At 40.7% G+C, this 23,796-nt stretch overlaps 1 protein-coding gene across 1 annotated transcript in view; it reads left to right on the top strand.

Moving 5' to 3' along the window:
• Nucleotides 1-23,796, top strand: part of LOC134538581 (unconventional myosin-XV) — a 205,305-nt gene that overhangs the window by 75,736 nt on the left and 105,773 nt on the right. The window contains exons 28-39 of the mRNA XM_063380005.1: nt 529-682; nt 1,906-2,047; nt 4,351-4,488; nt 7,317-7,537; nt 8,599-8,685; nt 12,102-12,272; nt 13,599-13,754; nt 15,070-15,312; nt 16,166-16,386; nt 18,409-18,519; nt 21,543-21,658; nt 23,452-23,552. Coding sequence (XP_063236075.1) covers nt 529-682; nt 1,906-2,047; nt 4,351-4,488; nt 7,317-7,537; nt 8,599-8,685; nt 12,102-12,272; nt 13,599-13,754; nt 15,070-15,312; nt 16,166-16,386; nt 18,409-18,519; nt 21,543-21,658; nt 23,452-23,552 — 1,861 coding nt within the window. The remainder of the gene's footprint in view (nt 1-528; nt 683-1,905; nt 2,048-4,350; nt 4,489-7,316; nt 7,538-8,598; nt 8,686-12,101; nt 12,273-13,598; nt 13,755-15,069; nt 15,313-16,165; nt 16,387-18,408; nt 18,520-21,542; nt 21,659-23,451; nt 23,553-23,796) is intronic.

Genomic DNA, 23,796 nt, shown 5'->3' with positions numbered 1-23,796 from the left:
TATTTCACGAAATATGCATTTTCCATTACTTTTTTTAGTTGTTAGTTTGTTGTGCCAGACATCTTTAATCTATATGTACTCTGCTGTTTGTTGAAACTCAGGCAAATATTCATAACTTAAATTTTTTAAATTTAATTTTAGCATCCAGGTCACTCACTATGACTTAAGTTTTTGTGTTTTCGCAGCTGGCTGATGCCAGTTTTTAGAAGTTTTCTTAATAATAAATGGAATCAGCAAGTAAACAAAAAATCAACAAGTGGAGGCTTGACTTACATGACGGGTTATCTAATTTGATTGTACGTATTCCACTGTTGCATGTAGCACGTTGCACAGAGTTCAGATACGGCTTGTAAGGGAAAGTAGATGAGTGCGCGAGAGCTATTTTTGGAATGGTTTGGCGAAGAATCCTCATTATTATGTATTTCCTTACGGCAACATTGGTTGTATTATATTTGGCTATGTTTCCGTGTGCATTTAACTGTTCTTCGGAAGATGGTGAAAGTTTATCGTGATGTGCCCTTTGCGCAGGATGCCAAACACACGTCCCAGGGCAGAAAACGTGGATGACTACATAACCGACCTCTTCAAGCCGATCTTCGTGAACGACAGCTTGCTGAGGCTGACCGAGGCTTCGACCTTGGCGGACGCAATAAAAGGGGGCGGAGGATTGGAAGCACACCAGGTATGGACATGTGTTTCTGAAGGTTCAAGTACAGTAAATCCCTGTTCAGAAGTTTCTCAAGGTACTTACGAATTTAGACTCATTAACAGGGAAATTTTATTAAAAGGGTAAAATTTAATGTATTTATAGGTCTAGCATTAAATTTTTTAAATTTAATATGCAGGAAATTTTCTTAAGTGGGATTTTCTTACTAAGGGTTTATTTCATGTCCTTTTTTTTATTTTAATTTGTAATCACTGTGTACAGTTTTTGTTGGCAGTTACAGCTTCCATTCTACAAATGATGATAAAACCATGTCTTTAGCCAAAAAGATGTATAAGCAAATAAAAATATAATTTGTGGTTTTATTTGGTTTTTTTGCCATATGAAGAGTGACCATTGGAAATCTCACGGGACTCGCTATCTGGTGGAAGTTCTGGGTTCTAATCCTCGTACAACCGTCATGGTTTCAGACTTCTGTGGTCTCATGATGTCCTTACAGGCAACTCTTGGGATTTTTCATTATTAAAGACCATGGGTGGTTTCCGTTGGGTTGAGTTTTACCTCTCTGTCTTCTGTCTCTAGCGGTAGGCCTGTGCGAATAGAATACTAGTTTCTTGATGCAAAGAAAATATCAAATAGAACGTTTAAAATATTTGCAAAGTCGAATTGAATTGCAAATATTGTTCTCTGCGAAGCTGTATTACACTTTATAAAATACAGGATTGAAGTAAAAAAAAAAATCCATCGTTTAACGTTTGTAATGTTTCAACTGATTAAGTAATCAACAAATTGGGCCCTATTTATAACATCATTCAATAAAAAATATAAATTATCAAGGCATAACATTAATATTGAACATTCATAAAAGCAAACAGAGTGCAATCTTTTGATTATTTAACTAACCAACTTTATTCAAGAAAAAACATTTACGACAACAAAAAGAACTAAATACATATTTTCATGAACGAATCTTAGGCTTCCAGTGTTTCAAAGCTATGCAACAAATGCGAAGGTTCTAATCAGAAACGAAGCTTTGCATCACAACCGAAGCTTCAAATGAGAAGAAATGTAATGTTTCCTGGTGAAGTCAAATCGAATGTTAAAAAGAGCGATGGATTGATTGGCTCGGTGGAAGCCTCGCACGGGCCTGTCCGGAGGTCTCCGTGTCGATGAGGTGCGAAGGCGTGCGATCAGCGAGCAGACAAGCATGCGTGTTGGCAAGCGTGCCGCGTGTGTTGCAGGGCTCCAACCAGAGCCAGGCCGCGGCCGGGTTCGGCTTCACGCCCATCCCGAACATGACCTCTCCCACGCCCCTCATGATGTCCGGGATGATGTCCCCGCCGCCGGTGATGATGCCCGGGATGCCGCTCTACGCTCCGACAGGTGACGCCACGTCCCGGCATGCCCTGCTTCGCGCCTCGGGCCGCCTTGCGCTGGCGTCTGTGCATGTGTGCCGTCTCGACATCCTTGCTTTGCTCGTCCGTCGCATATCGACAGAATATTCCTTGCTCTTGCGTATGCTATGTTGATTGTAGGTACTAACTTTATGTGACTTTTGTTTGGATTATTTTTCATAGTAAATATACTTAATGAATACATTTCGCTACATTCATTAATTGAACGGTGCATCGTCATTATTGAACAGAGCATAATTTGAAAAAAAAATTGCCTTTGCAAAATTTTTTATAAAATTGGTGGCAAATGTGGATGCAACCAAACAAATATTATAACTCCTACCAGTTTTACAAATGAAGACTTTGAGGTATGCACAAGAAAAAAAATACCTTGAACTGTCAGAAGCATGGTATGCGTACAAAATTATATTGGCTCTTAACATTTTTGTATTGCCCTTCGTAGATGTATCTTGATTACATTTTGCATTAAGTATTTCGTAATAGTTTTAAATCAATTGGAGATTTTAATCCCTCAGTTATGCTTTGTTACGGTCAAATTTTATCAAAATTGTAATAAGCCTGTATGTTATTTCTTAGGGGCAATGGTAAATGGTGATAGCATTTTATGTCATACATTTCTTAGCGAACTGTACTTTTGCTGTGCCGGTACTGTTGGAACTGTTTGTGTAATTGTTTTTAACGTATGTATTTGTGCTTTGTGTGTTTGCTTTTTATGTGTTGCATGATTTAAGGTCAGCACCTCCCACATGGTCACTTGGTTTTCTTCTTGTCATGAACTTGCTTTAGCGGCCAATAAAATCACTTCTAATAATATTTCAAGGTTCTCATTACCTGCTGAAGGAAATAAATGATTTTGTATCTTTTTTTAGTAAAAAATTACTAAATTTCATGAAAATCGCTTAATATTCCACAAAAGTCACTTTCTAAAGATTTTCGATTTTTCTTAGTTATACATCTTTTATTCAGCATAAAACTAATGCATATGTGAGGGGCAATCTGTTCCTGATGCATGAAGGTCTGGATTACAAGGAAGTGGGATATTTGAAAGAAGAAACTTGGTAGTGTACCACACAGTGGCAGCTTTGTGGCTGAGTTTGGTGAGACGGTAAAAGTTTTGGGTTGATAAAGCCTGCTTTGAAAAGCATGCAAGTTTACTTAAGAATTGGGAGCAACCCACCACCAGTTAGCTTTGTTGTTATTATTTTCCGAGGCCAGCCCAACCAGGTCTGCCACCCTGAGCAGTAGTCACATTTGCCGCCCCTTCCCATAAATAAGGTGACCACCTTTGCGAATTCAAATTACCAGACACTGTACATAAGAAGAAAAAATGTCACTCTCTCTCATACAAATCCATACTTACACTTTCGATGAAAACGTTATTTTAAGTATAACCTATAACTATACCTAATACACTGTGTTGCCAAAGACTATGAATATATGAAATTCAAACATCACCAATCAATAAGAAAATTAAATTCAACTTTAAAATAAAGATGATAATGTAGTGATATCATCTATCTACCCACTACTTACACATAATGCACTAGTAATGTAATTTATCAATTACACCTAAATAAGGAAGGATTGATTTTTGTTCCACCTACCACATTGAAGTCAATCACATTAGTTGTTATGAGAAGGGAAAAAGCCAGAAGGTAAAAGTTAAAATTAAAAAAAAAAAAATTATTGGCATAACTTTAACAGTAAGACTTAGCTTTGACTTTTGGTTGGTTTCCAGTGTTGTAATGAAGTGGAAAAAACCATCGTTTAGTACTAAAATTTGGTTTTTTCTCCGCTCCCACTTCGCTGCCCCCAGGGGCGCAGCCAGGGGGGGGGGGGGGTTTAGGGGTTTCAAACCCCCCCCCTCCCCCCTTAGCACCAAATCTTTAATTAATTTCTTATTAATCACTCAAACAAATTTCATATTAAAATTAATAAAAATTTTACCATTACAATATTTAAATATAAGTACAGGAAACTGCTAAAATAGCACTATTTTACACCTTGAAAAATCCAAATTTTCCCGGGGGAGGACCCCCGGACCCCCTGCTTTAATACGGGGGGGGGGGGGGGAGGCATGCTTCTTAACACCCCCCCATACACAAATCCTGGCTACGCCACTTGGCTGCCCCTAACATGTTGCCCCTCTCCCCGACTCGCCGATGGTCGTTGCGATGAAGCGAGAGTGCGGGACGCGAGTGGGAGGTGCTGACCGGGGCGCCGTGCCGGGACTCACGGGGACTCACGGGGGGGTGGGTGTTGACGGCACAGCCCAGCCCGCCGCGAGCCTGCCCTTCATGGGCCAGCCGGCCGCCCACCAGTTCTTCCCCGTCGCGGATCCTGCGGGCCACCCCCTGCCGCAGGGCGGCGCCCCCGGCTACCTGCCCGTCCCCATTTACAACATGCAAGGTAACCCTGCCCTTTCGTGACGCCGCCTCTTGGAGCTCGCTGCTCGTAGCTGCTCGGTTCCGACCTGGTTCTGATTTATCGCTGTCCGAGCCAGACTAAATCTTACACACTTGACCTCGAAAACAAGGCGGGAGGTCTCTTATCTCCGTGAGATTTAAAAAGAAAAAAAAATCACCCCATTACATTTTACGTTACCACATCTTGTAGCAAGATACTGATGAAAATTTGCACACCGGCATTCCAAATATGTATGAGGAAAATTACTGCCGAAATATCCGAACCATCTAGATTCTTTTGGATCCTCTGTATGGACAAACAAAAAAAACTTCCTATCCTCAAGCTTTGCAATCAACGGTTCTATAAAATATAAAAAAATAAAATTATATTTTAAAAAACTAAAAAAAAAAAAAATGCTTTAGTTGTATGAACTGAAAAGTGAAAAATAATATTTAAAATTTAAGTAATTTGTTCAACAGCGACAGAATTAACTACAACTCTGTATCACAAAATTGTTTAATAAGCGAAAAATTAGATTCAAGCAATAAACAAAACAGTTTTATTAATTTTAATGAAAAAAAAGCATGAGGAACTCTCTTCTTTCATTTTCATAATGACCCTGTCCTAACGAATAGACACTAATGGTAGAAAATTTAAGACATCTGATATCAAGCGCCCCACACTTTTTTTGTTATTAAAATTAATTGTTTTGTTAATTACTGGATTCATATTTTTAGCTTATTAAAATTTATTTGCTATACAGAGTTGTATTTAATTCTGTCTCTATTAAAAAAAATCGCTTAAATTATAAGATTTTTTTTTTTACTTTTCAGTTCATATTGAATTAAAATTTTTTATCAATTCCTCGAAATACACTACAAAATCAATTTTCAAAGTTCCGAAAATTTTGGAGGCAATTGACTAACACACACACACAAGGAGGTCTGATTGAGCCTGAAGGCTCTTGAAAGACACACAAATTAACGTACTTTAATTGTACCAACTTTCAAAAAATTGGGGGCACATAACATGAGGGGTTGAGGACCCCGAATGGTGCATGTCCTAATGTACGTGTGTTAGAAGTTATACTTATCGTAAAAAAAAAAACTTAAATTTTTCATGCAAGTAATAAATATAAATAAAATAATAAACTGACTGAGTGATATTATAAATACGGTTGGTAAAATATAAATCAATCAAATTTAATTTTTTAATAAATACTCAATATTCAAATTTAATACAAACACGTGTAGCCTATAAGATTAATTATTAAATTTAGTAAAAAAATCAAATTAATTTTAATTAATAATGAAGTTCAATAAATATGCTGAATGTTTATTCTAATTTATTTATTGTAATTATTTATTGAATAATAATTTAATAATTTATTATGCTAATAATTTATACATATGGGAACATAACCTCACTTATACACACACACACACACACTAACACATACACACACACACACACACGCTTTAAATTCAAATTGAAAAAATTTATAAACACAATTGCTATATTTAATATTCAAAATAAATTCTTTTTTTACATACGTATATGGACCTCTATTTAATATCAATCACTAAAGTAAAATATTTAAAAGCACATATATTATATTTATATAATTTTGATTTGTATGTAGACTTTTTTTCATCCTGTGGAAATTTTGTTGCATTGTGCGCTCCCATTGTAAAAATTCACTCATCATTTTTTTCATAACGGGCCAAAAGAAGTAAAACTTAAAAAAAAAATCAGAATCATAATAGGTAAATTTTCAGACGTTTGTAATGTCCTGATTGAGTGGCAGCTGGGTTCTCGTGCTGACACGGGGGCTCATTCCTCACGGTGCGGTGTGGCTGGGGTGGGAGGGGCTTTACTGGGCTGTCCCTCTTCGTTGGGCAAACTGCTTTCTCTCATTATTTATATATTCTTACTTGTGTGTAAAGTATGCATGTAGACTGTTTTTTTTTTCTCCAGAGACAGTTAAAACTAACATACGGAAATTTGCCGATGCATTTCGAAGAACACAGCAGTGGGTCAAGGTTTTCTTCACTTCTTCCTGGAAACTAATCTGTTTTTTCTAAGCCTGTGCGAAACTTCAACTAAGCAAATCAATTGAAGCAATTGCATCACATAATTTTAGTTTAAGCTTCACACGGTTCTTTACATCATTATGGGATATTATATGTTTGTTTTAACCATCATTTACTTTGTGTGATATTTTACACTTGGATCAAAAACAGCTTTAAGTTACAAGTAATCATACTTTCATATTAACAAATTACCTTGCACTATTAAGTCCAAAATAATTTCTAGGGACCGTGAAAAGACGTTGTGTTAATGAGAGTTTTGTAGTACCAGGATGTTTGTTAATGAGGTTACACTGCAAGTCAGGGCCGGTGCAACGTAAATTGGCACCCTAGGCGAAAAACCTTAATGCCCCCACCGGACACCCCAAAAAAATTTTTCCTTGCCTCAAAATACATCACGTAAGCCTAAGATTTTGTCAACAATCAAATGTAAGCAGGCTTGTGTTTTTTTTTACTTTTTTACTTATTACAAATCATAAACAGGTCACCGTGGACTTAAAATAATTACTTATATCAATATAAACATTCCAAACTGTTACAAAAATCCATTTTCATCTAGTTTCAATAATGGTTAAACATATTATATGAGCTGTTGTGTGTCATGCTGCGCCGCCCTCAGCTACTTGGCGCCCTGGGCGGTCACCTAGTTCGCCTGTGTGGACGTGCCGGCCCTGCTGCAAGTGCAACTCAGTGAAATGTATCCAATGCAAGTGCAAGGTGAGAGCGGGGGGGTTGTCGCAGGGCTGAGCCTGCCGCCCTACTCGCCGGTGCCCGCCGCGGGGGCAGGGGCCCACCAGGCTGCTGACCCCGCCCTGGCCGCCTACCAGCAGAACCTGCAGCGCGCCTTCCTGCAGTCCGCCATGGCACAGAACATGCAGATGCAGCAGCAGCTGTTCGCCCAGAACCAGGCGCTCCAGCAGATGCTGCAGCAGCAGGCGGCCGCGCAGTCCGCGCACACCCCAGTACGTGCCCCCGCTGACCCTCCACCCCTCCACCCACCCCTCCCCTCCACCCCTCCTCCCATCCTCACCCTCCGCATCTCCTCACCCTTTACATCTCCTCCCCTCCTCCATCCCCCCTCCTCCCCTTCATCCCTCCTCCCAACAACCACTCTTCCCCTCCTCCTCAACCACTCTTCCCTTCTGCCCCTCCACCCCTACTTTCTTCTTCCCTTCCACCCCTACACCCATCCTCCCCTCCTCCCCCGCACCACTATCCCTCCCTCCCCCTTCCCTCCACCCCTCCCTCCCCCTTCCCTCCACCCCTCCTTCCCCATTCCCTCCACCCCTCCTCTCCACCCCTCCTCCCCTCCACCAATACTCCCCTCCTCCCCCTCCCCACTGCCCCTCCAACCCTCCGCCCCCATAACTCCGTAACCACCGCGGCACGCACGCGCCTTCGCGACTCTTGTTTTTCCCGCACGCAAGTGCTTTTTATGATGCAGTCTTGGTATATGCAGAAATAAATAGACCACTCATACCTATGTCAGGACATTTCGTAAAGACTTCTACTATGGATTCTTAGATACTGAGAAATTTTGGGGAATCTTTCAAAAGATTTTAACATTATAAATACCTAAGAATTAAATTTACAATCATTTGATGCGTTTACTGAGTAATGAATTTCATGTATCCGGGTTAAATTACATTACAGAACAATTATTTTGATTTGCAAAGGTCAAGAGACTTGTCATAATTCCGGATGTAAGTGGAAGACATGTTCGCACAACCCTACACTTAGATAAGTCTTTACCTTATTATTATCATCAGCCTTTCCCTTGAGTTTCTTCCTTTGCATGGAGCATCATAAAGAACACTTACGGCATGTGAACAGCACTTGAACAATCAAGCATCCGTCAGCTGTGCTCACAGTTGGCCTTCCTTTATTGATCGGTGGTGCGACAAAGCATGGAATGTGATTGTTAACAACTTCAACTTTAATTAATACATTAATGTTGTGGCTTCTCTTTATTTGCATGAGGCGTCTTTCTCGTGACTTTCGCACTGTCCTTGCCCCTGTGCAGGGTCTGCACATGGTCAGCATGCCCGGGGCCTCCCACCAGATGGCGGGGCTGCTACCCCCTTATGACTCTCTCGGACGCAGCTCCAAGGTACTGTCCCCTCGCACGCGTCTCTCCGCGCTTGCCCTCGCCGCCACTTCCTCCCGTGCCGGACTCTGACGACCCGGCCGGTCCCTTGACAAGTGTGCCGACGGAACTAGAGCCTAACTGCGCAACTAACCTGTGATCACGATTATAAAGATATACCGTGAAATAGTCATCGTTGTTATGTTCACGTTCTAAGTATTCACACCCACTGCTCGGGATGTTTTATCGTGCACGCCTCTCGTCCAGAAGGGTGCTGCCCCATCTCTCGGCGGTCCCACGTCGCTGCCCTGATTGCGTCGCCAGCACCCAGATTGCAGGGGCACCAGGGGCGTGCCTAGGGGGGGGGGGGGGGGGGGGACGAGCGGGACCGGACCCCCCCCCCCCCCTAGGGCTAAAAATATTTTAATATTAAATTCATAAAATGAAAAAAATAAATATTTAGTATGATATTAAAATTAATTCAATGACACAAGCATAAATGTTTAACTAAACAGTATTTTTAGATAGCCTAAATCAGCAATATTGAACACGTATTTTTCAAAATTTTCCCGGAGGAGGACCCCCGGACCCCCCCGCCTGGCTGGGGGGTATTCCATACCCCCCAGGCCCCCTGGAAAGGCCCTAGTCTTCTGCCTGACTCCCCCCCCCCCCCCCCCCCAGAGAAAAATTCTGGGCACGCCACTGAGAGACACGCCCTCCTAACCGTGCGTCTGCTAGCTCACAGTGGTGAGCACAGGACGTGCTTGTGCTGACTAGGCCTGTGTGAAGCTTCGACCTAGCAAATTACTTAAAGCTCTTTTTTTAAAATTCCATTTGGCATTTCCAGGAATTTTTGACGTTCATTTTATTCAAAGCTCCATTTCTGATGCGAAAGCTTCGCATTTTGTTGCAGAGCTTTAAAACCTCGGAAGCTAAAGATCTGTTGTTGTTTATGTGTTGCTTGAACAAAGTTGTGTATTAAAAAAAATTTCAAAAGAAGGCACTTCATTTGCTTTTATCAATTCTTAATATTAATATTACGCATAGTTATTTTATAATTTTTATTGAATGATGTTATACATATGGCCAAACTGGTTAGTATCTTAATCAGTTCAAACATTACAAGCGTTCAATGATTATTATTATTTTTTTACTTCAGTCTTGTATTTTATAAAATAAGTGTGATATAGCTTCACTGAGAATAATATTCGCAATTCTGTTCAACTTCCCAAATATTTTAAACATTAGATTTGACATTCGCTTCACATGAAAGATCTAGTGTTTGCACAGGCCTAGTCCTGGTGTGAGCTGAGCAACGTCGAGTGAGGACGGACGCTACTACACTCGCTGCCTCTCTGCTGAGTACCCTAGTCCCCCCGCTGTCCCGAACAGACGATGTGTTTTTTGAAAAGCGGCGGAAGGCGTGCATGAATTGTGGTGGGCGGCTAGGACAGTCTGTGGCGCCCACCGCCCGGGCCTCTTGTGCCGTTTGTTCTTAATCCATAGGTAAATAGAACTATTGTGGACTACACACCGTGTTTTATCGCGTAATCATCGCACATTTTATACGAAAATCAAGTTTGAAAAGTAGGGGTGCGATTTTGTATGCGAGAAAAGCATTTTTTTTTAGTTATAAAAACAAAACATATTCACGGAAAGTATGTTTATTTAAAAAGCAGAGTATACTAAAGCACACCAAACAATTTATATTAATGTCATGCAACAAAATCATTTTGTTTAACTTTAAATAGATAAACAAAAACTGTGACCCGAACGTGAGTCGGAACTAACGCATAACTATCATGGTGGTACACACTTGCCATGAAAGAGTGCGGGCCATCAAATGTAGTTAACTCAGCAGCGTGTGCGGTGCATGCAATCGGCGAGCTACCAATAGCGATATTCGACAATGTGCATGCGCTCTATGCGGGAGTCTACATAACCAAACTTGAATGTTGCCAACTAGTGCTGGCTACATTTTTATACGTGGTATACAGCAGCGACAAAATGAACTGATGAAGATTAAAACGTTTGAAAACGTCTTGAAAAGAAAATGACACATCAAACAACTTTGTATTTCTGTTAATTAAATAAGTAAGCAGTATTATCCAAATGAATATTACCTTTCAACTTTAAAATACATCCTTTAATACGGGAAAACTACCTACACAAAGGGCTCATAATCTAACAGCGGGACCAAAAACATCATGCTTTGTTTATGCGAGAATTTTTTTCTCTAAATTTTGACACCCTAAAATAACGGTATGACAATTATGCACGTACAATGATTATGCAATAAAACATGGTATCCAGTTCCAACTCCTTTTCTGCACTTTGCAACACTTCTTTGTTCTTACTGCACCTTTCTCTTATCCTCTACATAACTTGCTTGCTAAATGCATGCCATATTATATTTTTAATAAATAATAACAATAACCAAATTCATACTTTTTTTTAATAGAACTTTTTTCTTTTTGGTAAATACGTGAATTTTTGTTTTAACAAATTGTGATAACAGTTAATTATTATTTAACATTTGTGTTTTTATGATTTCAAAGTTTCATAAGATTAATGCTTGAATGCTAATTGCCAGGCAAAGCCTAGTGTTATTTTACATTCTTTAAAAAAAGTATGCAACCAGATTAACCTGCAGAGCACTGAAAAACTTTAATAGAAACTTTAATAAACTTTGGTTGTTTTCCAAGAAATTTTTTTTATGGTTTAAAAATAAATTTGAATAGTTTAATTACCCCATATGTCCATTCATGGAGGAATTTCAGTCAATTAATATTTACTAAACTATTTTAAAACATCAAATAAATTAGTAGTATTTTTTTTTGTGAAATGACATAGGTATGCAATACACCATATTTACCCGAAAATAATGTGACCCCAAACTTTTGATTATGAGTTAATAAGAAAAGACTTTATGGATTGCAAAATGGCAATTGAAGTTTATTGAACTTAAATTTTTTTTAAATTATTACATTCATTCCACATTTACTGCAACCATTCCGGCGCTACTTTCGTGAGAAGAGCGATTCACGTGGTCTCTTTTCGGGACACCAACGTGGCAGCCACAGCTGAAGAGAAGCAGATAGAACCCAGTGACCACTCTCCTCCGTCCTGCATCTCTCATCTGTCGGCCCGTGCAGGGGTCCAGCTAGAGTGGCACGAGTGACGCAGTTCACAGGCGGAGCGTGTAGTTTTTCCACTGAAGCCGTTCCCAGTGGCAGGATACAAGCTTGCAATAATTGTAATGCCACCCCCACACTTTTAGTTTCCTACAGTTTTGGTTAAAATTCGTAGCGTTATACTCAGGTGAATATGGTACGCATGAACAGTTATTCCAAGTGTATGCACGCAGCATTGACAAGCAAGCAACGCTACTTCACTGCGAGATGCCAGCTGCGAGTGTGTGTGTGTGTGTGTGGCGGAAGGTGTCCTTCAGGGAGCCGGAGAACACGGAGCTGTGGTCCACGGAGAAGCGGCAGGCGGGGCCCCAGCAGCCCCCGGCGCCCTCCCCCGCCCCGCCCCTGCCCCCCAAGGCCCGCTACGCCTCGCCGCCGCGTCAAGCCGCCCGCCCGGAGACCACCACCACCCGAGCCCAGGTGAGGCATCTCTCCCGATTCCACTGGCCAGACAGTACTACTGCCTGTGGCTGAAATACTTACATTCATTCATTCATTCATTCATTGAAAAAAATAAACGATTCCACTGGCTAGACAGTTGATTATCTCAAACTACTGCCTGTAGCTGACATACTTATATTCATTCATTCATTGGAAAAAATTAACTACCTGTTTTTACCGAGCTGAACTCAAGAGAAGAGTGAATACATACTATTATGTACCTACTTTATCAACATCCTTTTTCATAATGAGGCATTAGTCACCTATCTTCCGGCCACTAAGACATGTTTATTTGTAACGTTATTACAAGTGACAATTTTAGGTTGTATTTTTTTTAAGTATTTTTTTTTTTTTTTTAATTCATAGAGATAGCATAATATCAAACAAATTTGACTCATAAAATGTTTCGTTGTAATTATTTCACCGAAACAGTGTAATTTTGACTGATGAACTTTTGGAATAGTTACAGTATAATGATTTGAAAATAAGCCTGTAACAATAAAAATAAATGGGAAACAATTTCTGTATTTGAAAAATATTCCAACAACGTAAAAATATTTTAAAAAAATTAAAAAAAATTTGCAATCTTATTTGGGACAATTTATTTTGGTATAAAATACATGCTGAATAAATTTATTCCTTTGTTTTTTAATGTATTAAAAGATCATGGTTGCGTGAATTGAGTTAATGTTTTAATTAAAAATGCTTGATTTATTTCATGAATTTGTCGCATTTCGGTGGTTTATGATGATGTGTTAACTTGTAATTCAGTGTTACATGGTTTGTTGGCATCCTTTTCTGTGTTGTTTCGGTGTTATCACTATTAATTATATAATCTTGTACCCATTGGCATAGCTGAGTTCATAAAGTTGGGTGGAACAAATAATGATTTTGATGTCATGTAAACCCATTCCCCTCTTACTAAGACGGGGGGGGGGGGGTCCGGGGGTACTCCACCGGAAAATTTTGATTTTAAAAGTGCAAAATAGCGCTTTTTAAGTAGTTTTTGTAACTAACCATTGGATTTATCGATGTTAAAATTATTATTGTTTCCTTAAGATAAAATTTGAGAGTGAAGAAATTACAAATAAATTTGGGCAGAATAATATTAAAAATAAAAATATCACAGTCTAGAAATTTGGGGGGGTACAGTCCCCTCCACCAAAAAAGTTCAGGGGGACACGTCCCCCCTGTCCCCCCCGGTTTCTACGCCCCTGCTTGTACCTAGATATTACCTGTGATGTTATTATTCAGTAAGGGCTCACTGCTGAAGTGTTCTGCGAGCAGGCGCGGGTCTTGTTTCAGGTGCACCGGCCTCAGTCGCCGGCCAGAGACGCGGCTGCGCCCGCGCGGAAGATGACCCCCACCAAGACCAGCTCCCACACGGCCTTCACGAGCGTGCTCTCGGAGCTGAAGAGCCGTCGCAGCTCCAGCGAGTCCTCGTACTCCACGTCCAACAAGGTACTGCAGTTTGTCCCACCGTCTGTTACCAGCGAACCCCGAAAGTAACCGAATCCTAATGTTGCGTAGGTACCACGTACTTGTAAAAGCAGTTTCCACCGCTAGGAACTGTTGCGGGAACTCTTCTGAATCAGTCTGCCGAGTTATAAAAAGGTTATGCAGACGTTTGTGGCGAAAATGATCGGCTGTGTGGAATTCCGGCGAGAGGTTAATGCATCAGGCAACGCTCCCACACATGTGGCTCTTGGTGTTTGCCGGTGATTGGCCTCAACAACAACAACTATCTTGACCCACGCGGCCACGCAACCTGTTTGCCAGGTTTTCAGCTCTCTTGGACTTCCTTTTTCCCTTGCGTGAGAGAAGACTTGAAAGAAAAGTGTTCCGCCAACGTCGACGAGTTAAAACGCAATGTCACGACGGCGCTAGCAGGTTTCGAAGAGAACGAATTTAAAAGTTGCTTCCAAAAATGAAATCAATGTTTGGACATGTGCATTAGTGCTAATGGAGAGCACTTTGAAGGAGTTTAAAGTTGTATTTGAAAATATATAAAGTACATGTTTTTTATAAAAAAAATCCCGGATATTTTTTTGGGTATTCCTCGTGCATGTGTGCTAGGTCAAAAAATAAGTATTTTACAAACGTAATAATTACAGTAATTAATAAAAATTCTGTGTGTACACATAATCTTCTTTGTTCGGACTTTGTGACATATGCTCCTGTTCAGTTTAGTGTGACGTGTGCCTTTTTCCTTGTTATGTAGGCGTTGTTCAAGATGGTGTTAGCGGGTTTTCTGCTGGTTGTTTGCGTCTGAAGTTTCTATCGTCTTTATTGTAGTTTACTCACCCTGCCAAATTCTTGTTAACAAAATGGTCTTCCGGAAGTAAACCAAGGAACCAGATTTCCTTCTGAATTTTAAAATTAGGCGTAGTTGCCGACAGTTTGTTGGTGGTGGTGATGATCAATTATGTTATGCAATGGCTGTTTGATTAGTATCAAGACCAATGTTTCTTGATGCATACTTGTTACGGGAATGTATACTTGGGAAGGTGAACGGGAAAGTTAAATGTGAATGTAATTTAGCTACAGCTGCCGAGGTAAACTAACCCCACCTCCGGCAGATTATTCCGACCTTAACGACCGGCATTCTCACGTTCCCCTCCCACATATGCGCCCTAATAAGGTAGGGTGGGAGTAGCGTTCCAGTTCCAGAGCCTTAAGAAAAACAGAACTGTTAGGGATCGCTCGGGAGGGTATGAGGGCTTGGGCTATGACCACCTCGGACAGAGGTAGTGCGTCACGAGCCACGCCCTGCCAGCAGGTCTCCTCCGGGGTGCCGCCCCCTCCGCCCCCGCCGATGCCTCCCCCGCCCGACCACTCCGACCCGTCGGAGGCCCGGCCGTTCCTGGACCCGTACGGCCGCGCCAAGACGGTGCGCATCGGCAAGTGGCGCTGGCCGCCGCCCAAGGGGGAGCGCGACGACGGCTCCGACAGCTTCCTGCAGTTCAAGCTGCGGCAGCACCACCGCAAGACCACGCCGCAGCAGCAGCTGCATGCGCACGTGAGTGGGCCCGACTCTCGTTGTTATCTTTGAAAGATTTGTGCAATGGGAGTGCATGACTTGAAATAAGCTTTTGGACACGCCATTGCTTAGCAATGGCGTATGTCCAAAGGCTTACATCAAGTCCTGATTCTTGTTGCGACGCAAGCGTCAGACATAGTGTTTGGAACATCCGCTAACTCTAAATTGAGAATATTGTTCTTGGCCGAACTGTATTACATTTCTTTTATAAAAATAATAGTTTCAACTGAATAAATAATCATCAAACGTTTATAATGTTCGAAATAATCATGCATAATACTAATACTGAGCATTCATAAAAACAAACGGAGCACATTTTTATTTCTTTATTTTTTTTTATAAGTAACCAACTTCATTCAAGAAAAACACATACAACACACAAAAAAAATAAATTAACATTTTCATGAGCAAGTCTTAGTCTTCCATTGTATTTTAAAGCTTTGCAACAAACGTGAAGACACACGTCAGATGCGAAGCTTTGCGTCATACATAACCGAAGCTTCAAATAAAACTAATGGCAATTTTCCCGACAAAATTCAAATCGAGTGTAACAGAGTGCTTTGATTGATTTTCTAAGTCGAAGCTTTGCACAGACCTTTTGCAGAGAGCCGGGTAGGGGACAAGAACTCCAATCGAGTGTTGGGACTTCACAAAAAGACACACGCACACAAATTAAGAGAAACTGTGTATGTGCGTCCAAATTATTTTTACTCTCTGTGTGTGTATTGTTACGAGAACGTGGCTGTTAACTAGGAACAAAATTTTGTATTCTTATTTTTGGATGAATTTAATTTAAGTAAGGAAGAGTTTGCCAATGCCTGGTTGTGCGCAGGAGTTTGCGGAGCACCAGGAGGGGGTGGAGTGGGAGGAGTTTGAGGTCGGCGAGGCGGGGGCGCCGGGCCGGGAGCCCGCGGGCTCCAGCCAGCCCGCCAGGAAGGACAGCCACCCCGCCTGGGACAGCCACGTGGCCAGGAAGGACAGCCACCCCGCCTGGGACACCCACGTCGCCAGGAAGGACGCCGAGCTCCAGAGCCGGGAGAAGAAGGCCGCGAGGTGCGTCCGGTTGTAGTCGCTTGCGTGTGTCGAGGTTGAGTCGCCCTCGCGGTGGCCCTGTTTGTTCACCCACAATATGGCGCGCATTATTCCAAACACCACCAATGATTGCACTCTTTTTCTTGGATTGCACTGCAACGACAAAAAAACACTTTTTTTTTTACTAACATGAGGTAACAACAACCACACAACAACAACTGACTGTAGAAAAAACGTCACTTCCGGGCGCCAGGTGGACCACCTGTTAAAACCGAAAAGTCCTCAACTTCCGGGCAGGCTGGCCAACGTGACAGTTTTGTTCTTTTCTTCAGGCACTGCACTATTTACACTAAACAGGCCCTTCAAGAGTCTGCAGTGCTACCAAGCTTCACGCATTTTCAGTGCAAATATTACTGATTTAGACACACGGTTACGGGAATACATGACGTCATTTATGTATTACGGGAACATTTAAGCTTGATGACTCGTTGGCTGCGTATGTGTAGTAGAATATATATATATATTTTTTATAAAATCCCGTTTGGTTTAATCCTTATTCAGTTTATTGGGCGTGCTAAAAAAAAAAAAAAATTATCCCCCCCCAGGACAGTCAAGATACAAAGCATGCAAAGGTTGCAGCATCAAAAAAATATAAATATTGTTAATTATTCTAGTTTTTTTAAAAATTAAATTGCTCATAGAGCTGTGCACTTTTTTTTGAAAACTATTTAATTGATGGTTTAGCTCATTTCTGTACAAGCTTTTAATTTTTTTTTTAAATATAGTGTTCGGTGTAACCTTTTTTCGGCGTTTGCTTAACATGTGTTTTATTACACGCGTAACTCTGATTACTGAGGGCGTACCTGGAATTTGACAGCACTTATTCTGGCATAGCCATACAAAACAATATACTGATTTTTTTTATTTGAATCAAATTTGATTTGGATAGTTTATCCTATTTTTTACATTAATCAAGAATGGAAGTTTTTGACATACGTAGTCATACTTTTAAGGGCTGTGGAAACACAATGTTCATTCCAACAAACGTGTGTTAGGCTTTTGTGTACGTGAGTATGTAGTAATGTTAATTGACTTTGGGCATGGAGTGTTCATAGGGCCACCCACACTGTGGCGGGTAGGGATGGGGGGTGCAAAAGGGGCAATTGCCCCGGGCCACAAAATACTCAACTGTAAAGGGGCTACATCTAAATAAAAAATAATTGAAATAAAAAAAAAGGGTAGAGAAACTGTTGATTAAAAATGTAACTAACACTTTTGTATTATGCTATAATTTAATTTTAAGCGCTATCAAAAGAAAATTTGAATATAATTGTTTAGTTTTTAAAATATTTTTTTTTTTTTTTTCAATACTAAAGTTAGTGATATTAATTTTTTTTTTTATGTTGTCATATTTTTTTTTTATTTGTCCTGAAACAAGAACCATGATCATTCCAATTATCCTAAACCAACAACATACAGGTCTTGTGGTAGTAGTCCTATCGAGAGAGTTGGAAACCAGGTCCCAGGTTTCCCTTCTTCAGTTTTCAGGTGTAAATGGCAAATTTGGCCTGATGGAGTGCAAAAATAATTTTTTTTTAGGGGAGCCGGGGGGTGGGGGGGGGGGGGGGCACACAGGTGCGTAGCCAGGGGGGGGGGGGTTTAGGGATTCAACCCCCCCCTTACCACAAATTTTAATTAATTTCTTATTCATCACTCAAACAAAATTCATATTAAAATTAATAAATTTTTTACCATTACAATATTTAAATTTAAGTACCGAAAACTGCTAAAAATAGCACTATTTTACACCTCAAAATCCAAATTTTCCCGGGGGAAGACCCCGGGACCACCAGCTTTAATACGGAGGGGGCCATTCTTCTTAACACCCCTCATACACAAATCCTGGCTACGCCACTGGGGCCACGAACCCTAATCCTGCCCTGGGCCGCACAGTGTCTGTGTGGTGGGCGGCCCCCCTGAGTGTCGGTGGGTGGGTGGACGCTGCGACCTCCGTAGCTACTCTCCTGTCGTCTCCCCCCGCAGGGCCTTCGACGTGGGCGCGGCGCGGCCCAGCCCGGGCAGCATCGGCAAGCTGCGCATCAGCAGCGAGATGAGGAGCAAGCTGGAGACAGTCACCGCCAACCACAGTCTGAGGTGCGCTCGCGGCCGAGCTTCCGCGTGGGTCGGACAGATGTTTGTACACTGCGATAGCTGTGAAATCTGAAGCGAACGTTAAAAAAACCAAATTCAGTATCTACTAAGTAACTGAAAATAGTATGGTGTGTGTGTGTGTATGAGTGTATATACATATGTATGTATGTGTATATATTAATATATATACACACACACATATTTACATATATATTTTTTTTGTCATAATTACGTACCTAATTTTTTTTATTGGACTTTGAATGTGTATATGATTTCGGTGATACAGCAGTAAAAGTAAGTTTAGTTGCCGTAAGTAGTCAAATAGTTTTTCAATATTGTAAATCATAAAACTGTAACACAATTAAAACTACGTTTTTTTTTGTCTGACCGTTGAACCTTGAACTCTGTAACGTTTCTGGTAAGCACACAGGTATGGAAATATTTTTTTTTTTATTGCTGTTTTGTGGAAGGGGGGGGGGGGGGGGGGGAAGAAGTTAAGTCTAGATCCGGCCCTGGATACAGATTTTCTGCAAGTGAATAGTGATAAAGAATGACAAAATTTATATTCTGGATATATTGTTTTACACCTTTCTCAGCATTTCCTATAATTAAAATACATTGCTTTGAAATTGTCAAAGTTCTTCTAGTGTTATAATAAAATTTATCTAATATAAACTTTTAGAACTACTGTTATTCTTTAATAAAAAGTTATAAAAGTTATTTTTTATCATGATAGTGGTTTGCATGTTTCTAATGACAGTCTTCTAATGAAGTCATGCTCGAAGTGACTACCAGTTCAGGCAAAGTATGTTGAGGTCAGAAGATTTGGTGGGTTAGCAATCTGCATGACAAATTTGGGTTGCTGTGTTTTCTTGAGCCATAGTCACTTGTTCATTGGCTGTTATCTTTGAGAGAAAACAGTTCAGTCTTGAATGGAGTGAATGTGTTACATTTGCTTTTCAAACATAATTTGACCCGCAGGTGAGCAACTTTGTCGCTCTCTGTCAGAAGTCGCAAAACTTACGTGAGTCGAGCACTAACTGCGCGCCCCATGAAACACAGTCAAACAGTTCCCGACTCTAATGAACGACGGTCCTAAATGATTCTACAGATTTTCAAGTACAAAAACAGAACTGTGTGGAAACAAGCTAAAAAGGAAAATATTACTAACTCAATAATATATACTAACTTCAGTTCAAAAATTTGCAGATTTATTATCCAGCTAACTCACTACAAAGATACATCAGTTACTCCATGGCAATCATTAATAAAATTATGTAAAAGAAGTACATAAAAAATATATATCATATTTGAAAGTAAGATTAATATAACAATATTTACTTTTACACTTATAGCTTCAAAGAAAAGGCAGATAGTTCTAGCCTAACAACCAAAAAAAATATTAAATACATAATATATAAAAAAATTACCATCATGTTTTCAATTTAATCTCCTAAAAAAATTATGTATGACAAGATTCTCAAATATATTTATATTTTATCAAAAATTCTCTACCTAACCATGTACTAAAGGTTTTTTTTTATCAATTAATGTTGCTGATGTATGTACCCAACTTATTTATAACACAAAAATTATCCACTTGTAATTCTTCGGTGAGCGAACCCTTTTTTTAAGCATGCTATAGTGGTAGTCACTTGCTAAGGAAAACATTTCTCCAGTCACTGCCAGCAGCTCTACACTAAAGAATTTTTTTGTTGAACTCCAAAACTTTTGCCACATTTTTAAATACACTCAGAGAGGTACTATTTTGTATATTTCGTTAACAACTTCATGAATTTAGAAACTGTTCCATTTTTAAAGTCTCACCAGTGTCTCTGATGTCTTTCAGGATCTGGGAATAGACTTGGCACGAGCAATATAAAATTGTTAAAGGATGACTTACAGATTCTCTTCACATGTCGTAGATGGCACGATCCCAGTGTGCATTTTCCTCACTCCAGTCCTCGCAGAAATCCACAGCCACGTACCATCACGGCCGTGATCACAGTAGCGGTCGACCGTTTTTTTTCTCCTCCGCGAATTCAGGCCGCGAGGCACCCGAAACACAGCCTGCAACGCACTGGTACCAACACCCGAGTTGACTGCGGAGCGCGCCAAACCATACACGCACCAGCGTCATCAGCCAGGTTTCCCCTGTCTTCTTTTTCTGCACATTACTGCCATCTGTCGCCACACGATCACACTGCTCGATTTGTGAGTCCAACTAGAGCCGCACTATGAACAAGTTCTGAAACTTATCACTTAGTAGTTTCATTTCTGGTCACTCTTTTTTTTTTATTGTATACCTATATTATCTTTGCAAAAGAACCACCATGTTTCTGTAGACAGCGTGGGAAACCTCACACCAAAACAATGACTGAATCAAAGCTGCATCACAAAAGCCTGTCCATACTAGGTGCCAGTTCACGGATTATTTACAACGATGAAAGAGGGAAGGGAGAGTTACGAACACTACTGCGTGGCAACACGTACTCACTCACACACACAAACAAACACATGAATGCAGCCCCCTTTTCCTCCTTCTCTTTCTCTCTCTCTGGCTGGGTTATTTTTTTAGATTTTTTTCCCTCTTGCCGAGCGCCGGCCGGGCGGCAGACAGCCTCTTTTGTCGTCTGAGTAAAACCAAAGGGGACTAGTATGAGCAGGGGTGCAACAACTAAATTTCCAAAGGGGGGGCAATATACCTTTTTATAAAGAATCATCGATCCCCCCTATTGAAGCGGGGGGGTCCGGGGGTCCTCCCTCGGGAAAATTTATATTTCAAGGTGGAAAATTGTGCTATTTAAGCAGTTTTATTATCTAAAAATTGATTACACAGCACTTTCTTTGCCCCCGTTTGCCCCCACTTCAAGGTTTCAGAGGGGGGGCAAAATACCCTTCCCCCCCCCCTGTTGTTGCGCCCCTGAGTATGAGACGTGGATTCGTCCTCGTGGAACTTCTCTGCTGCTCGAAGTGTCCTCGCACCGCCGCTGGTGGCACACGGTTGTTTTCCCGCTGACCCGCAGGGCTACCAACAAGCCGGAGAAGCCGGGCGTGCTGCCGCCCAAGAGGGACGACGCTCCGCAGAGACCCGTGAAGAAGCTGGAGGACAACCGCATGCAGGTCCTGGAGCAGCAGCTCGGTACGTGCGGCGCCCGAGCCCTGAGCCCCGAGCCCCGAGCCCCGAGCCCCGAGCCCGCACCGGGACGGGCCAGTGCTAGTCTCCTCGTGCAGAGCGAATACTAAAACAAATGTTTAAAATATTCCCCAAGTCGAGTCGAATATTGTGAATAGGCACAGTTCTCATCAAAGGTGCATTACTAGAGACCTGCAAAATTCGCGGATTCATCCGGCGATGGGCTAGAATTCAAACACACATACACCTCTCAGATAATTTTGCCATTTATTGGCTTACTGTTCGTCCGGACGAACCTAAACCGGTTATAAACCCTCAACCAAAGACGGATCGAATCACAGACAAGACCAGCTGAGGCGACTTAACAAGTCGGCAGCCCAACTGAACTTGCGTTATTTGCCTGAGTGTACAGGGGGTATGTGCAGTCTATCCTGAAGGCCATCGAAACCGCGAATTTTGCAGGTCTCTCACACTTATTTATTAAATACAGGATTGAAGTAAAAAAAAAATAAATAAATAATAATTTCACATTTGTAAACTTAATATAGGTATCATTCGTGATTAACTAATTATACCAAATTTATAACATCATTTAATAAAAAAAATTATTTAATAACCTTGCGTAATATTAATATTGAGCAATCATAAAAGCAAACGAGTGCGATCTTTTGATTTTTTTTTTTATTAACCTACTGAAGAAAAACATTTACAACACACAAAGAAAAAATCCTTTTTTTTTTTTGGGGCGTTCTGAAACTTCTATAAACTTCAACAATTTAAGAACTTGATGTACATGACAAATGATAGATAAAACATTTTCTCATATTCCATGCAACAAAAATGTTTATTTTTTATTTTTTTATTACTCACTCTATCCAGCATTGAATAGCTTAGAAAGAATTTGGCATTATACCTACTAGGCTAGTTATGAATAATTTTTGGCCTTCGAACGCTCTATTTTTCATCCCTTGCACAAATAGTGGTATAAAAATTAGCTTTGGACCAAGGTTTATGATAATATTAATATGGTTTTAAAAATATTCAAATATATTGATAGTAAGGAAGTATTGATTATTTATTTAAAAAAAAAACCTATTTTAACGGTAGTAATTAGTTTCATAAAAAGTTGTTTTTGCCAAATTTTTTAGATAATGTTTAGATTATTTACAATAAATTATAATGATTACCAAATAGGTTAACATTTTTTGTTTTGTTTTTCAACCCATATTATTTCCACCCCTTGCGTAATGGTTGGTTACATAGAAATTTCCATAACGGAAGCATTTTAGAGGATATTTAGAAATTTTCAAATAAATAAAATGGATTTGATATTGTACATGGTACAGAAGTTTTTTTTAAATTTTTTTTTTTAAATTTCAATCTATGTTTTTTTCATCCCGTGTAGTAATGGTTTATCTTATCAAAAATTGTTCAGACTAATTATTTAGATAATTTTTAGAACTATTAATATTAATTATTTTAATTGTTACAGATATCCTAATAAGTAGAAATAGCGATATTTTTTTTTTTTTTTTGTCCTTTAACTCCTGTTTATTCCACCCTTAGCAGCAGTGGTTGGGGGTATCGAAAATTGTTTCTGAGCGACAAGGGGTTTGATGCATGAGGGCTTGCTGCGCTTTGGAAGGATTTTCCCCCCTGTGGGTCCATTATCGCTCGTGTTGACCTGAGGTCGAATGCCTGGAACGCGGACTGCGTTGCCCACCCGAGGCGTGCGACAGGCAGCCGCGCCACTGGCGTGCGGTGCTCGCCTGGGTTGTGACCGCGCGGCGGTGTTGCAGCCGGCCGCTGGGACTCGCTGGACTCCGTGGACGCGGCGACGCGCAGCGTGAGCAAGGAGGACCGCTCGGAGGTGCAGCAGACCAACATCGTCCGCAGCCAGGTGGGGCCCGCGGGCTCGCTCCGACTCGCGGCGCGGAGCCGGCTCGTAGTCTCGCAGGATATCCCGGCGGTCTTCACTGTCCTCAAACTTCAAAACAAAAAGTCTGTGCATGGAGTCCACGTACGACAGAAGTGAAACATCCTGCTTGTCAGGCATAGATAGTATTACATATTAGTATTACTTCATCGAACAAGAGACAATATGTATAATTGAGAATAGTAAGGATGTCGGTATTATCTCAAAT

Source organism: Bacillus rossius, chromosome 13, assembly GCF_032445375.1.
Source record: "Bacillus rossius redtenbacheri isolate Brsri chromosome 13, Brsri_v3, whole genome shotgun sequence".
Taxonomy (NCBI): domain Eukaryota; kingdom Metazoa; phylum Arthropoda; class Insecta; order Phasmatodea; family Bacillidae; genus Bacillus; species Bacillus rossius.
Note: the sequence above shows the minus strand (reverse complement) of the source record. Positions and strands in the feature narration are given on the sequence as shown.